General features: G+C 40.0%; 1 protein-coding gene across 4 annotated transcripts in view; it reads left to right on the forward strand.

The window, feature by feature from the left end:
- MTUS1 (microtubule associated scaffold protein 1) overlaps positions 1–14,853 on the forward strand; it is a 131,253-nt gene that overhangs the window by 85,947 nt on the left and 30,453 nt on the right. For 3 of the 4 annotated variants that reach the window (XM_056114062.1, XM_056114063.1, XM_056114064.1), the window contains 2 exons: positions 5,150–5,364; positions 14,248–14,314. In XM_056114062.1, coding sequence (XP_055970037.1) covers positions 5,150–5,364; positions 14,248–14,314 — 282 coding nt within the window. Of the gene's footprint in view, positions 1–5,149; positions 5,365–13,106; positions 13,239–14,247; positions 14,315–14,853 lie in introns of those variants that run through there. The other variant, XM_056114065.1, reaches the window with a different exon arrangement.

Raw genomic sequence — 14,853 nt, forward strand, 5'->3', positions numbered from 1 at the left:
GGGGACCATATGGGATGCTGGGGATTGAACGCCAGGTCGGCCGCATGCAAGGCAAACGCCATACCTACTGTACTAGAGCTCCAGTCCCTTTTTGTTTGTTTTTAATTTTTTTTTGGGCCACGCCCGGTGGTGCTCAGGGATTACTCCTGGAGGGGCTCAGGGATATAGGGCACTGATAGAAACCCAGGTCAGCCTTGTACAGGGCAAATGCCCTATCTGTCTTACTATCTCACTGGCCCCATTACTTCTTTCTCTTTTTTACAAACAGGTTTATAATGAAAACCCTTCTACATATGTCATTTCACGCATATGTAGGCTTCATGATAGAAGAAATTGGCTTTTCCAGCATGAGATTCTTGGTGGGTAGCATTAGAAACTATGTCATAATGTAGACCAGTGTTCCTCAAATGGGGGCTTGATGGTTCCTTGCAGGCTTTCAAGATATTCCAAGGAGGGCACAGGTGAAAATTGCATAAATGGCGGGGAAGGGCACAGAACAGTAATAGGGGAACCGACCTAAGGAGAGGGGGATACACAGGAAGGAAACTAGGGTTAGAAGGGGGCCACAGCAGAAAAAAAAAAGAAGTTTGAAAAGGGCTGATGTAGACTATTCCTATCTCCGTGCGCTAGATCTTCATGGCCTGATTTGTTGGAGCGAGCACTGATTTGTGACTGTCCCTCACATTGAAAATCTGCTACTCTGGCCTTCAAGTTGGCCCAGAGGAAAGGAGAGTTGGCACGTGGACAGCTGGGTTTTACTGAAATGGTGGCATTTCTTCATCAGCTTCTCCACTTACCCAGAGTTAGCATTTGTCACTTGGCTGCCGCCGGAGGGGAGACTGAGAGCAGACCCTCATGTAGAGGAAGAGCCACAGAGTCAGCAAGAGAACAAGACCAAGCACTGCCAGATGTGCTGGGTTCCAGGATGTCGCTCAGCAGAACCCACTTTTGATTTCTCCTCTCACGGCTGGAATGAGCCAGGGTGCTAGAACTCTCCTACACATTTGTGGGGTCGCTTTCTGCTTCTGCATGTTGGCCTAAGAAAAGTAGATTTCCAAGGGGGGCTGCTGAGTATTTTGTTCCCCCTGACAATGGGAACTATAGGCCAGATAAGTCGGGAGCTCTGCTATATTCTGAAGTGTTGGGGAATTGTCGACTATGGCTGGAGCGATAGCACAGCGGTAGGGCGTTTGCCTTGCACGCAGCCAACATGGCCAACCTGAGTTCGATTCCTCCACCCCTCTCGGAGAGCCCGGCAAGCTACCGAGAGTATCTCGCCCGAATGGCAGGGCCTGGCAAGCTCCCCGTGACATATTCAATATGCCAAACACAGTAACAACAAAGTCTCCAATGGAGACGTTACTGGGCCCATTCGAGCAAATCGATGATCAACGGGATCATCTTTACCTTTATATATATATATATATATATATATATATATGTGTGTGTGTGTGTGTGTGTATACACACATCTATATATGTATATATATAGATGTGTGTGTGTGTATATCACGATCACCATCACAACCATCCTGTTGTTCGTTGATTGCCTCGAGCAGGCGCCAGTAACGTCTCCTTCGTCCTAGCCCTGAGATTTTTTTTAAAAAGTGCCATATTCAAGGCTCTTTCAGGGTCAGGAGAATGAGACCCATCATTGTTACTGGTATTTGGCATATTGGGTACGCCACGGGGAGTTTGCCAGACTCTGCCGTGTGGGCAGGTTACATTCAGTAGCCTACCCGTTTGTATATATGTATGTATCTGTGTATATATAACCCCCAACGTATATTCGGATAGAATAAATATTGGGATAGAATTACAAAATATGCGGGTAGAATTTTTCTAAGCAAAAATATTGTTCTCCTACCAAAAATGGAAGCAACCAAAATCTAAGGAATGTGCAGCTACAACCCTCACTTGTTGCTGTGCCTTTGCAATAGTCAGTAACAAACTAAGGAACACCTGCAAGAAAAGAAGTTTGTCTCTGGTATTGGAGCCATTTTTGGAATGTAAAAAAAAAAACTTTAATAAAAGGTTCTGTATTTAGAAAAAAAAACAATCAAGGGATAGTACAAGGAGTTAAGGTGCTTGGTTTGCACTGGGTTCAATCCCCAGCACCCTGTTCGGTCTCCTGAGTCCCTCCAGGAGTGAACCTTCAGCACATTGCGATGTGGCTCAAAACTTGCCCCCTAATAAAATAAAAACCAACCAAATATATTGGTTTTAGAAACCTAATAAGTTAGTATACCCAAATCTTAATTTTTCAACACTAAAAAGAAAAAGGTATATTCATAATGCCATGTAACTATGTTATTTTAAAATATGCTATACGTTTATGGAGAGTTGTTAGGAATAAAGCCTATTAGCATTTAATATATTGTATAATAGGAATAATATTACTATTTATATAATATTGGCAAAAATAAAGCTTGTCTTTATATTTTAAATGTCAAATGGGATTAGCCATTCAATAAGAAAAGCAGCTAACTATAAGGGAAGAGTATATCCTGTAGATATATAGCCAAGGATTCTGGCTAAATAATTTTCCTTAGCAAATGCACTCAGTAAAGTTGTAAATTAAAAAAAAAACTTGACATTACAAAACAGCAATGAGTTTTCTAAAAATGGCTCTTGCCTGATCAGCATGAGAGATTATTTAAACAAAACTGTAATTTTGGTGCTATAAAATGTATTTTGAAGCTCAGTGTGAATAACAATTTTAGAAAATTTACATTTAATTCAGCATATTTCCATATAAAACAACTCTCTAGAACCTGACCAGTTAATAATACTAAAACCCACCTAAAAGACTAAGACAGAATGTTAAAGCATGTTTTCTTAAAAATGTTAACATAAAAAGATTCAAAGTTATAAAATAGTTATATATTATAAAAGATTGCAACAATCTCAGATTTTATAAATCACACACTTTTAATATTCTGATATTGTGTTGAATAATAAAGTCGATTACTATAGACAGTCCAGATGATTAAATGTTATGGATTCAAGAAATGATAAAACAATGTACCAATAAGTATTTTAGTAAGTGTTGGTAGGACTTTGAGCAGTGATATTAATTAGTAAAATGAACTTCTCTCTATACATGTTACAGTAAATTGTCGATGGTCAAAGAATTCAAAGATTTTTTTATGTTACAAAATTATAAAATTCTTAAGATAGTAGTTTGTGATGATTATTAAACACCTTTTTAAAAGTTGTATTATCCAGTACTACTCCATCTTCCAAAGAGGACTCAGAAGCCTAGGTTCTAAAAAAGCTTTCTACCTCCTGATAAGATCCTTGGCATTCTTGAGCCTCAGTTTCCCTATTGAAGGCTACTAGGAAATGGAAAGGAGAGGAAATGTGAGGGTTTCTGTGAAGAGTAGTTATTATAAGAACATTTTAGGAAATCACAAAGAAATACTGATCTTAGGAATTTAGACAAATTATACATTTTTAGATAATTTTTTTCATTGATACAGGAACTATGTCTTTTCCTTTAAAACTTTAGTTTTATTATCATCGGTTCCTTTTTCCATCCAATACCCACTCCATAGAAGTGATAATTACTCATAACTAGCTGGTAATAATAATGAAGAATAATGGATGTGTCTCCCATCTCTTTTAAAGTATTTTTAAAACACAATAGTTTTTTCAGAATGGAAAATCATCAAGAATAGTAAAAAAAAAAGTTGTTTAATCATATAAAGTGCCATAGAAAATGAGCCCCCTTTCTGTTTTTAAGTTAAAGAATATATTTAGTGTATTTTGCCAGTGGTTCCAATAATAATTCTTGGAACATATATATAATGAGGTTTCTCTGTTTGTTTTCCTTCAAGAAATCACTGTTGTTTTCCTCCCAAGAAAATAATTACTGTTTATAAAGCTGTCTTCTGTTTGTTACCACAGAATGCAGATCCCATAGGGAATGCTTATAAGAATAAGAAAACATTTATTTTTATACTTCTTGCGTCTTTTCAGATTTAGATTGTTTTGATTATTTGGCCTACTTATTTTAAGAAGCTAAGCAGCTTGTTTCCTGTTTTTCCAATTCTGTTTGATATTTAAAGTGATGTCTACATTTGGAAGGGTTCCAAAATGGAACCATTTTTTAATTTAAAGTAAAAATAATTCTTGGGGTAGAAAGTGACTCAAAGGGTCAGAGTATATGCTTTGCATACAGAAACCATGGGTATGATTTCTCTCACTGCCTGGTCCTCTGAGAATAGCCCTTCCCTAAACAGAGAGAAACAGAGAGATTCTTTTTATTTTTTTAATTGAATCACTATGAGATAGAGCATTACAAAACTGTTCATGATTGCATTTCAGTCGTGCAATGTTCCAACACCCATCCCTCCACCAGTGTAATTTCCCAGCACCAGTATCCCCAGTTCCCCTCCTCCCCCTCCTACCCCTTCAAGCCACCCTTCCCATGCCAGCCTGCCTCTATGGAAGGCTCCTCTCAGAGATTAATTCTTAATGTACCATGACATAGAAAATCACTTAAATGGATTTGTAATATGACCATGTGCTTTAAAGACATTCTCCAGACATTATTACTGCTTCATGGGGGAGTGATATCAAAGCTTGAATTTGATTCAAAACAGAATCCTTAGTTGATTCTAGCACTCTTAGAAAAGGAGGGAAATGTGAGTAGATTTTTAGTGTGGGTGATGATTTATTGAGATTAGGAAATGACTCATCTGCAATATAAATCTTAGTAATGACCAGGCCATCATCAGAAAATGGATGGAAAGATTGTAGGGAATGTAGGGGAGAGAGGTATTTAAAATCCAGGCATTTGTGTTTTCCCTGTGTGTGGTTGGAACATAGAGTCAAGGTATTTGTCACAGTTTACCTAAGACATTGGTAACTATAAAGTTGTCATTTTTTTTTGGATTGCTGAATCTATTCATCTTGTGAACATAATTTTTCTGCCCCATATAAATGTTGAGAAGTCAGATCTAAAGTCATTGTTTGTGTTTATGAATTCCAAACACGATTTATATCCATTGTTCGTATGCTCTTATTGTGTAAACGTAACTGAAATTCATTTCTGTGGCTTATCTATTTGTTTTTGAAGCCATATGGTGGCTAGGTGCACAAATTAGAAATCCTTATTTTAGTATCTATCTTAATTCTTTTTGCAGTTGAAAAGGGCAGACAAAAGTCTCCCAGAAGTTTATGTATCCAGACACAAACGTCTCCAGATGTGCTCTCCTCTGAAAAAACACTTGAGTTGGCTCAATATAAAACAAAATGTGAAAGCCAAAGTGGATTTATCCTACAGCTAAAACAGCTTCTTTCCTGTGGAAATATCAAGTTGGAAGCGTTAACAGTTGTGATTCAGCACCTACTGTCTGAGGTAAGGATATGAACCCGGTAAACAGTACTTTCTGGGGATTGGAGGCTAAAGGGGCATCATTGATGTTCTTGTGGATTTTATATATTAATAACTGATTAAAATTTATACAATTCATCCATGCAGGGAATTATCAACTTAATAACTTAGTCTCCAGAAATTTGTGATGTGAACATTTTTATACTTTTATTTCTCCTCCAGACTTGGAACAACAAAAGATAATTGCTTATTCTGTTCTCTTTCCTTTGAGCATCTCCAGAATATATTTGCATTAACCTTTCTTATCACTCTATTTTTAGTCTTAGCTCTTTGCAACATTTCATATCACACTTAAGTCATGCTGTGAAAATGAGGGTGATTGTATGCATGGCTCAAGGAACACTTTTTGTGGTAACTCTCAGTATCACTCAGTAGTGTCTTTAGGATTTCCATCCATTCTTAAAATAATCTGTGGCACAACAAAAGCAAAACAGATTTTCTTTGCTTCTTTACTCTTCCTTGATATTCTATGAGGAAATTAATTCAGGAACTAGTTAAAATTCATTGAGAAAACTATGTTTATATTAACATGTGCTGCTAACGTAGCAACAAAACCTGTAATTTCTACAGTACTACAGCCCCAAGAAATCTAAATTCATTTTCTTCAGTGGCTACTCCAGGTGGTTGCCTCTCTCAGGCAAGGAGAAAGGTGGATGTAACTCAGTCTCTACCTTTGGCCAATTACTAAGCTGGTAGGCAGTGCAGATCAATATTTAAGGAACATTTTATATGTATTATATTATTACTATATATATATTATATATATTACCAAATATATTATTTTTGAAAGATAGGTGGAAATGTTTACCAAATTTTTATCACCATTGTATATTATATTTCTGTTTCTCTTTAACACATTGATGCTATGCTGTAATTTGTGTTAAGCACATTCAAGTATGAGCCACCAGTGGTACTCACTGCTATCAATTCATTAATATGTAAGGAAAAAATAATGAATTGGTATCTATTACCAAACAAACTAAACATAATATCAAATCTAGACAACAAATATTTTGTCTGTTTGGAGGTCAACCAACTCATTTTGCTACACTAACCTAAAAACCCCTTATTCAACTTTTTCTCTCCTCTGTCTCCCACGCAAAATTCTTCAAGACCTGTAAACTCTCATTCCACATTTTTTTTCTCTTCTTCATCCCCTATTTCATACTACTGATGTCATTCTTATTCAAACCTAGAATAACCATCTACTAGATTATGATAATAACTTCTAAGCCAGTATTTAGGCCTTTCCCCCCTGTAATCTAACTCAAGCCCTGTACACACTGTTGTTTCAAGAGCATTCTGTTCTACTGATTAAAACATCCAGTGATTCTTCGTCATCTGTAGTTTATCTGATCCGTACTGTATGGTGGCCACCAGACTTAGGAAGCTATTAGGAACTTGAAAAGTAGTCAGTCTGAACTGATGCAGAATTGTGAAATTTGCGTGGATTTCAAAGATATTGGGGAGGGTGGCAGAGGATATAAAATATCTCAGATTATCTGTTGACTATACGTTGAAGTGATAATATTTGGATATGTTGAGTTAAATTTGCTCGAGCGGGCCCAGTAACGTCTCCACTGGAGACTTTGTTGTTACTGTGTCTGGCATATCGAATACTCTCGGTAGCTTGCCGGGCTCTCCATATATCACTAGGGACTGGAGTGATAGCACAGTGGGTAGGGTGTTTGCCTTGCATGCGGCCAACTCGGGTTCGATTCCCAGCATCCCATATGGTTCCCTGAGCACTGTCAGGAGCACTTTGCATTCCTGAGTGCAAAGCCAGGAGTAACCCCTGAGCATCGCCAGGTGTGACCCCCCCAAAAAAATCACTAAAATTTATTCTTTTCAAACTTTAAAGTGGCTACTAGGAAATCAAAATTATACACATGGTTCACATTGCATCTCTATTAGATGACTCTGGTTATAACTTGGAGTATAAGACTATAATTTGGCTCCAAAATGCCCTTTTCACCTTTTCACCTGTATGTACCAGATGTGTAATTAGGGAGGCAGAGGATAAGCCAGAGATATTTAATATTTGTTGACTATTTACTAATACAAGGTATTATTCGTTATTAAATCTTCTCCCAGAAAGTATAAGTTGGAATTTGCAAATAAGAAAATTAAGGCAGGGTAATTAGACTCTCAGTGCATGAAATAGGTCTAGGATACTATGATTTCAAAATCCCCCATAAACATCCCTTACTATTTTCATTCCTTGCTCAAATACTCTTATCAGGAGACCATTATTCCTCCCTACTACTTGCAAAATTTAGGCATTTTCTTATAGTGACCTCAGAGCACTAGCTACATTTAATTTACAGAGATTCCATAATCAACCAGGAGGCCACAGAGATAGTACAGCAGGAGGGAGTTTGCCTTGTGTGCGGCTAACCCAGGTTTCAGCTTTTCAGCCCTGGCAACACATACAATCTCCTGAGTACAGTCAGAAGTCATCTTTGAGCACAAAGCCAGGAGTAACACCTGAACACTGCTGAGTGTGTCCTCCCACTACACAAAAATATATATATTCAGGAAAAAAATTATTTGGTGCAGAGGTGAGTTCTGCAAAGCTTTTCTGTGTGTGTGTGTGTGTGTGTATATATATATATATATATATATATATATGTATATATATGTATATATATATATATTAACAACCAAAGAAAAATAATGCAAATGAAGTTGATCACCCAGTACTTCCTTGTACCATGCCTCCCCTCCACCCCTTCCCGCACATCCACACACAGAAACACAGTTCCAGGAGAGGATGTGAGATGAATTATAGAAGTTCTTTCTTCAGGTCAGTTCTTAGTTCCTGATTATTCATGTGGCATGGACATCTACTCTAAGCGTTCCTGATCTTTAAGGACACTCTTTTCCTATGCAGCCTGGCCTTTAAAGCACAAGCCTAATTTTTTTTTATTGTTTGCTTGGTTAGAGAAAATATTTCATTATTTCGAACATCTGAACAATGACAAACTCATAACGAGTTTCAGGGCTATTCTTTTTTTTTTTGTAAATTTCGACTTGTACATAATTTTGGTTCTAATGTCCAAGTGATTGTGTTCACTTAATTTCTTAAAAGACAACCCCCTGCCCCCACCCCCTTTTGGAGGACTTTTCTAACTCTTGTATGTAATCTAGATTCCAGAAGGACTTATATTTCTCACTTTCCACCTTATATTTTAGGTAACTATTAAGCACTTGTTTTGCTACTAAGAAAAACTGCTCATTGGAACAGGACCTAGTTCTTTCTTAGGAAACCACCCAGCCACAGTGGCGTTGCTTTTATACACAATAGACACATAGGTTGTACCAAGGTGAACAAATAGAGGAGAGGGTCGAATCCCAACTGTAATGTGAAGTTAGAAAGTCTTTATGTAAATGTTCTTTGTTCGCTTCTGGCTCTGTATAATCAGCCAGCAAATATTTACTGATTTCCTAATGCATACTGGGCAGTGTTGTAGAACAGTTGGAAAGACATAAGTAGAGGAAAAGTTAAGCAATTTTTTTACTTTGGGGCCATACCTACCTGGCTTGGTGCTCAGGGATCACTCATGACGATGCTTGGGAGACCATATGCAGTGCCAAGGATCAAACCTGGCAGAGCATGTGTTCCAGCCTGTTGAACGATCTCTCTGGCCCCTCGTTAGGTAATTTTTTTTTATGTAGGAGTACTGCAATTTATTCAGCCACTGATTAGCTGATTGAATTGGGCATGAACCCCACACGTTAGGTAATTTTTATTAAATCATATTTTCTTAATCTTTTGTTTCCCTCATGCTCCTTACAAAAGCAATAGATCACAGGCTAGTGGTGGCATAGGTATAGATTGATAAATAGATAAATATCTTACTATTTCTAACTTTCTAAAAAATGTTTTCAGAGCATTAGGTTATGGATTGAAAGAGTTGGTTATAGAAAATTCTGAAAGTATCACATACCCTTTTGCTGTAAATCTCTCTAATAACCACAACTTTCCACCAAGACAAATGTAATTCATTGCTTACCAGAATAATATCTCATAAATGGAATGAGTTATTATCCCCTCCCTCTCAGTGGACACACTCTTGTCACTTTGAAATTCATGCTAATGTTGGTTTCTCCTTGCTTAGCTGTAAAAAAAAATATTCTGTATAGACAGCCCAAATGAAGGACAGTGCCGATGGCATTTAATCCCTGTTTTTTAATCAGCAGGTCTAGGAGTTAAGTTTCTATGTAGACTTAAACAGAACCAAGGTCAATACACCCCCACCCCTAAATAAAAGACCTTTTTATTCTTTAATGTACCTCTAAATCTACTTTTGCAAATGGGAATCTCACCTAGAGGACCACATAAAGTGAATTCAAACAACACTAGCATTTTACTGTAAGTAAAATGTTTATTGTCTCTGGACAAATGACTAAGTGGGCATGAGTCATTGTATGGGGAACGAGGTCATACAGCACATACAAGCTAACCTCCGATGCAGCTCTTTTCTGGAAAATCTCCTGTGTGATTAATGCTATTCAACAGTAAGCAGATTCAGTCCCTTGGATGGGATGACAGCCAGCGTCAGTGTCCGTGTTTCAGGGATTCCTAATTAAATCATGGTGAATCCATGTGGGCTTTTTTATCCTTCTTTGTATATTTAATGCATGGGCTGAAAGCATCTCTCTATTCAGGCTCCTATCTGTTTTTTTCCACATTGTATGGTATCTTGTATGTTATGAAAAAGAAAATTAAATTTGTTATCTAAGTTGCAAAGAATTTATTATCAAAGACAGAAACAATGATACAGGGGCTGGGGCCATAATGCAGAGGTTAAAGCGTTTGCCTTGCACACAGTCAGCCTGGGTTCCTTCCTGAGATCCCACCTGGCTCCCTGAGCACCACCAGGAGTAATTACTGAGAATGCAGAGCCAGGAGTAACCCCTGAGCAGAGCCCCAAAACCAAAGCAAAAATCCAAACAACAACAAAACAGTGATGTGGAGCAGCTGGCTTTGAAAACAACTGGAATCAGGGCTGGCAAAGTGCTTGCCATGCACACAGTGGACCCGGGTTCAATCCCTGGCATTACATATCCCTTGAACTAGTGATCCCGGAATTCAGAACGAGGAGTATGCTCTGAGCACCACTCGGTGTAGCCCCAAGAAAAACAAACAAATGCAGTCAGTATCTGAGGCAAAATGCCTTTTGTCATGTGTACATGATGGCGGGTAAGTACCTTCAAGGGCAATTTACCAGATGTTCAGCAGAAACTCTTACTACGGCTTGGACCAATGGGTTGCAGTATGCACGGGACTCTATGCAAAGCCCCTCAAATTTTGTTCTTTTGTACTGCATCCCTGCAGATCAGTCATCTTCCTTGAGAGATGTCCAATGAATTAATTTGCCTCTGTATTTTAGTTCTCTCTAGGCCCCAGTATTCTTCAGGATCATGCTTTACATTTCCTTCATATTTTAGGCTGGAGAGATAAACACGGGGGAAGGTGCTTACAGAGGCCACAGTTGATACCCCAGCATGACATTTGGTCCCCTGAGCCTGACAGGAGTCATCCCTCAGCCCGGAGTCAGGAATAAGTCCTAAACTCTGCCAGGTGTGGCCCCAAATCAAAACAAAAACATTCCTTCATCTTTTTACTGCCTTCAGAGTGGTTGTTAACCTTTGGAATTAACCAACAGTGAAAAGGTTAATTAGTGCTGGGTAATAACTTGGCAACCGATTCAGAAAAAAAAAAATGTTTGTCTAGTCATTCAGGGGAGGGGATGCTGTCTGTGACAGACACTTAGCCTCCCCCCAAAGGCTCAGGTACAGACAATCAGGCATTTTCCACTCCGGACATACCAGGCAAAGACAGGGAAGGACTGGACAAGAAAGGAACCCGGGTGACAGGAGCTTCTGGAACTAGGGTGATGTCCTTCTGTGCACTCAGTGGAAGATGTTTTTTGAGAAAAATCACTTCTGTGTAAATAGGATACGAAAGGATCACCCAGCGGCCCTGTAAGGTAGTATGGAGGGATGTCAGGACTGGACTGGAGACAGGACTAATAGGAGAGGAGGAATGCATGTAGGCCCCACCAGGAAAGCGCTGATGGACATGGGCACCATCCATTTAGACAAAAAAGAATGTAAGTGATCTGAGGATTGACAACGGCTGGAAGGTGCAGACAGACTCTGGGCATTGGGGGCTAGAAGACTGGGTGCCGTAAGTGGAGGAAAATGTCCACATAAATTCTGAAAACTCCCTGCCCCCCTCTACAGTCTCCTTAGTAAGAAAAAGAGATGGCTTGTATGTATGCTTTTATTATAACAGTATCATCTTTTACAAAATTACCTCCACCAGCTTAAATTTTCATTTATTCCTTTATTTCCCTATAAATTTGAAGTTGATTTAACCTTCTTGCCAGCTTTTTTTTCTATTAGTAATTTAGCATGTGAGAGAATAGACTTAGAAAATTTTTTTCCTTTTGTTTTGATTTTTTTGGGGGGGCTACACGTGACAGTGCTTAGAGGTCATTCCTAGCTCTGGGGATCTCCTAAGGGGATTCTTCTGGTAGTGCTCAAGGGACTATGCAGTTTGGGGATCAGACCCAGGCCTTCATCATGCAAAGCAAATTGCTTATTGCATTTTTAATTTTTTAAAATTTTGAGATATCATTATTTATAGTACTGTTTGATGTGTGCTTTTATTTCGTGTTTTCCTATTTTCATCCAGATTGATTTTCCTAAAAGTTTAATTTTCACATTGGAAAAGCATAGTACTCACTTTTAAGAACTGGATTCAACCAGTCTGTGACTTGAGATCAACTTCCTAATGTGTTTTTAAAAGTCACATCTAGGGACTGGAGAGAGAGTACAGCAGGTAGGGTGCTTGCCTGGCATACAGTTGACCCGAGTTCAGTCCCCTCAAGCCCTGCCAGGAGTGATCCTGAGCACAGAACCAGGAATAAGCCCTAAGCACTGCCAGGAGTGACCCAAAAAGACAACAACAAAACCATGTTGTGATTACCACAGAGACCAAAATGTACTCAATGAGGAATGTTCTCAAAGCCCAGTCACTGGTCTGCCCATCACACAGTGTTCGTGCATTGACTTCCCCAGCTTTCGCTGCAAAGTTGCAAAGTAGATCTGATCCACTGTTTCTGAAAACACCAGTGGGAACATGTTCAAGGCATCTAAATGAACAAATTTCCCGGAAACACCAGTTGTTTTTACAACATTTTCCATCTGAAGTCACACTGTGCCCTCACTTTCATTGTTCACTGCCTGGCTTATAAAGTGCCTTGAGTGTACAGACCTGGGTGGGGCCCGTTGGGGTTGGCAGGGGGGCAAGTTTCCTTTTTCTATTAGTAAATGTAATAATCTTAATGACCTCAGTTAGTGAGGGGAAGAAAAAAAGGCTCACGGATCTAAAAATAACTCCATTACCCATGCAGAGAAGGTCAGTTTTTCTTTCTCCTGCACCAGCTGATATTTAAGTAAGTGGCCATCGATCAGTCTAATGTCTGGCTCTCGTTTTTCATAAATGAAGGGCTGTGGCTTTAAGTGATCACAGGCTGCTGGTGCCAAAGGCAGAAGCTGCAGCATCAGCTTCTGTGAGGAGAGGCGGCCGAGGCAGACGGTAACCTGCAGGACGTGAAGTAAGGCTAACCGAGGACCAATGGCACGCCTCCCGGTAGAGCGTTGAATGTAGACAGACCCGACTAGTAGGTGGCGTGGCCACCTGTGCACTCTGGGCCAGTGTGGTGGTGGTGGGGCGGGGGGGCGGGAGGAGTTGGAGACAGAAGCTGGAAATGGGCTGCTCCAGCAGCAAAATGTGCCTCTTTTCTCCATGTGCGGCAACAAGGGTAATTAGTATTTTGTTTATAGTGCTTTTCTGGAGGAATGTCAGGGACTAGGGCAGAGGCTGTGTGACATGAGGGGGAAACGCTCTGATCCACAAGCCCGTCTTGCCGGCAAAGCCCGGGTCTCATGATCTCTGCAGCAGAGACCAGGCGGCTGGAGCTGTGTGTGGGGGCCGGGGAGGGCGTTTCACAGCCCTGGGTTCTGCCTTCTCCGTACTGTGCTCTGCCGGTGGGGAATTGGCCTTTCAAGAGGCGAATTACTGTGTACGTTTAAGGATATGTGTGTGTGTGATTGCTCTGAGCTGCCGGGAACTTAGAAATTAGTCTTTATGGCAAGATTGATAACTGGCTTTTTAAAATTCGGAAACAGCTCTCTGGTTTTTCTCTGATTTGTTTCTCTGACACCTTAGCGTTACAGCCGCCAGTCTGAACTAACATTCAGCCTGAGTAAAATAATGTGTAGTTGAGTAAAAGTCATGTTTTTCTGTAGGGTCCCTGCCGCTTGCCCCGCAGTAGACTTATAAAGTTTTTGTCATTTACTCTTTAGAAGTAAGGGATTGGTCTTGTAACAGAACTTTTTTTTTTTCTTTGCAAATACAGGACAAAGTGCGTATAAGTGCATATGTTTGGAACATTAAATATTTATCTTCCACTGATTAAGCCTTTATTGCCCTTGGAGGAAGAGAATGCATTCCACCTTAAGTACAGTGTGCATTGGCTGAAAGATTCTGTGGCTTAACCATGAAGCATGGCTCAAAGTAAATATTGTCAAATGGGCCATTCAGGGCCACCAGTGAAAGTTTCACAAGGGAAAACAGCGATTTCTGAAACATGGATTTTCTTCACGCCTGAGGGACATCTGTGTTTTTGCACAACACACACTGGTGGCCTAAATGATGACTATCTTGGCTTCTCGATGCCGAGTCTCATTTTTCCCAGTGATAGCGAATGTGTGCCTGGCTGAAAGGGACCCTCTCAAACCCAGGAGTAACTTGATGTGTGTTTTCCGCAGCGGGAGGAAGCTCTGAAACAACACAAAACTCTATCTGAAGAACTCGTGAACCTCCGGGGAGAACTAGGTAAGAGCTCACTGGGTTTTGGGTTTTTCTGGGCTTTTTTTGGGGGGGAGGGGTGAGTGTATGTGCAGAAGGGGGGTTCTGGGAAGGAAGGGGGTTGGGGGTAGTTTAAATTTTGTGGGATGGGGGCAGAATCAGGAAATTTGCTTTTCCCATCCATGCTGTGGCTGGAGGGAGCTGTGTGCTGGCGCTGGGAGCCGTCTCTCTGGTATCTGTGCAAACACTTAACTATCGACGTTTCTTCTGAGTCTTGGCAGCTTGACCCCAGGTTCACAGAATTCCTGGCGCTTGTCTGACTAAGCCTAGCAGAGCTTTCTGATGACCAAAACATTTATCTTCCTGAAGAAAGAAACATAATGCTTTTTGTAATTGTGTGGGTTCCTGTTAAATAATTCTACCCACCTCCCTGCCCCCACCAACCCCTTTTTATATTACAGAGTGGTTGAGAAATTGCCTCTGCGATAATTGATTTACAGGATCCTTCCTAGGGGTGGCTTATGAGCAGTGAGGTAAAGCTAGAGGATGCTGATGCAGAAGCAGCC

Source organism: Sorex fumeus, unplaced genomic scaffold (assembly GCF_029834395.1).
Source record: "Sorex fumeus unplaced genomic scaffold, SorFum_2.1 ptg000024l, whole genome shotgun sequence".
NCBI lineage: Eukaryota > Metazoa > Chordata > Mammalia > Eulipotyphla > Soricidae > Sorex > Sorex fumeus.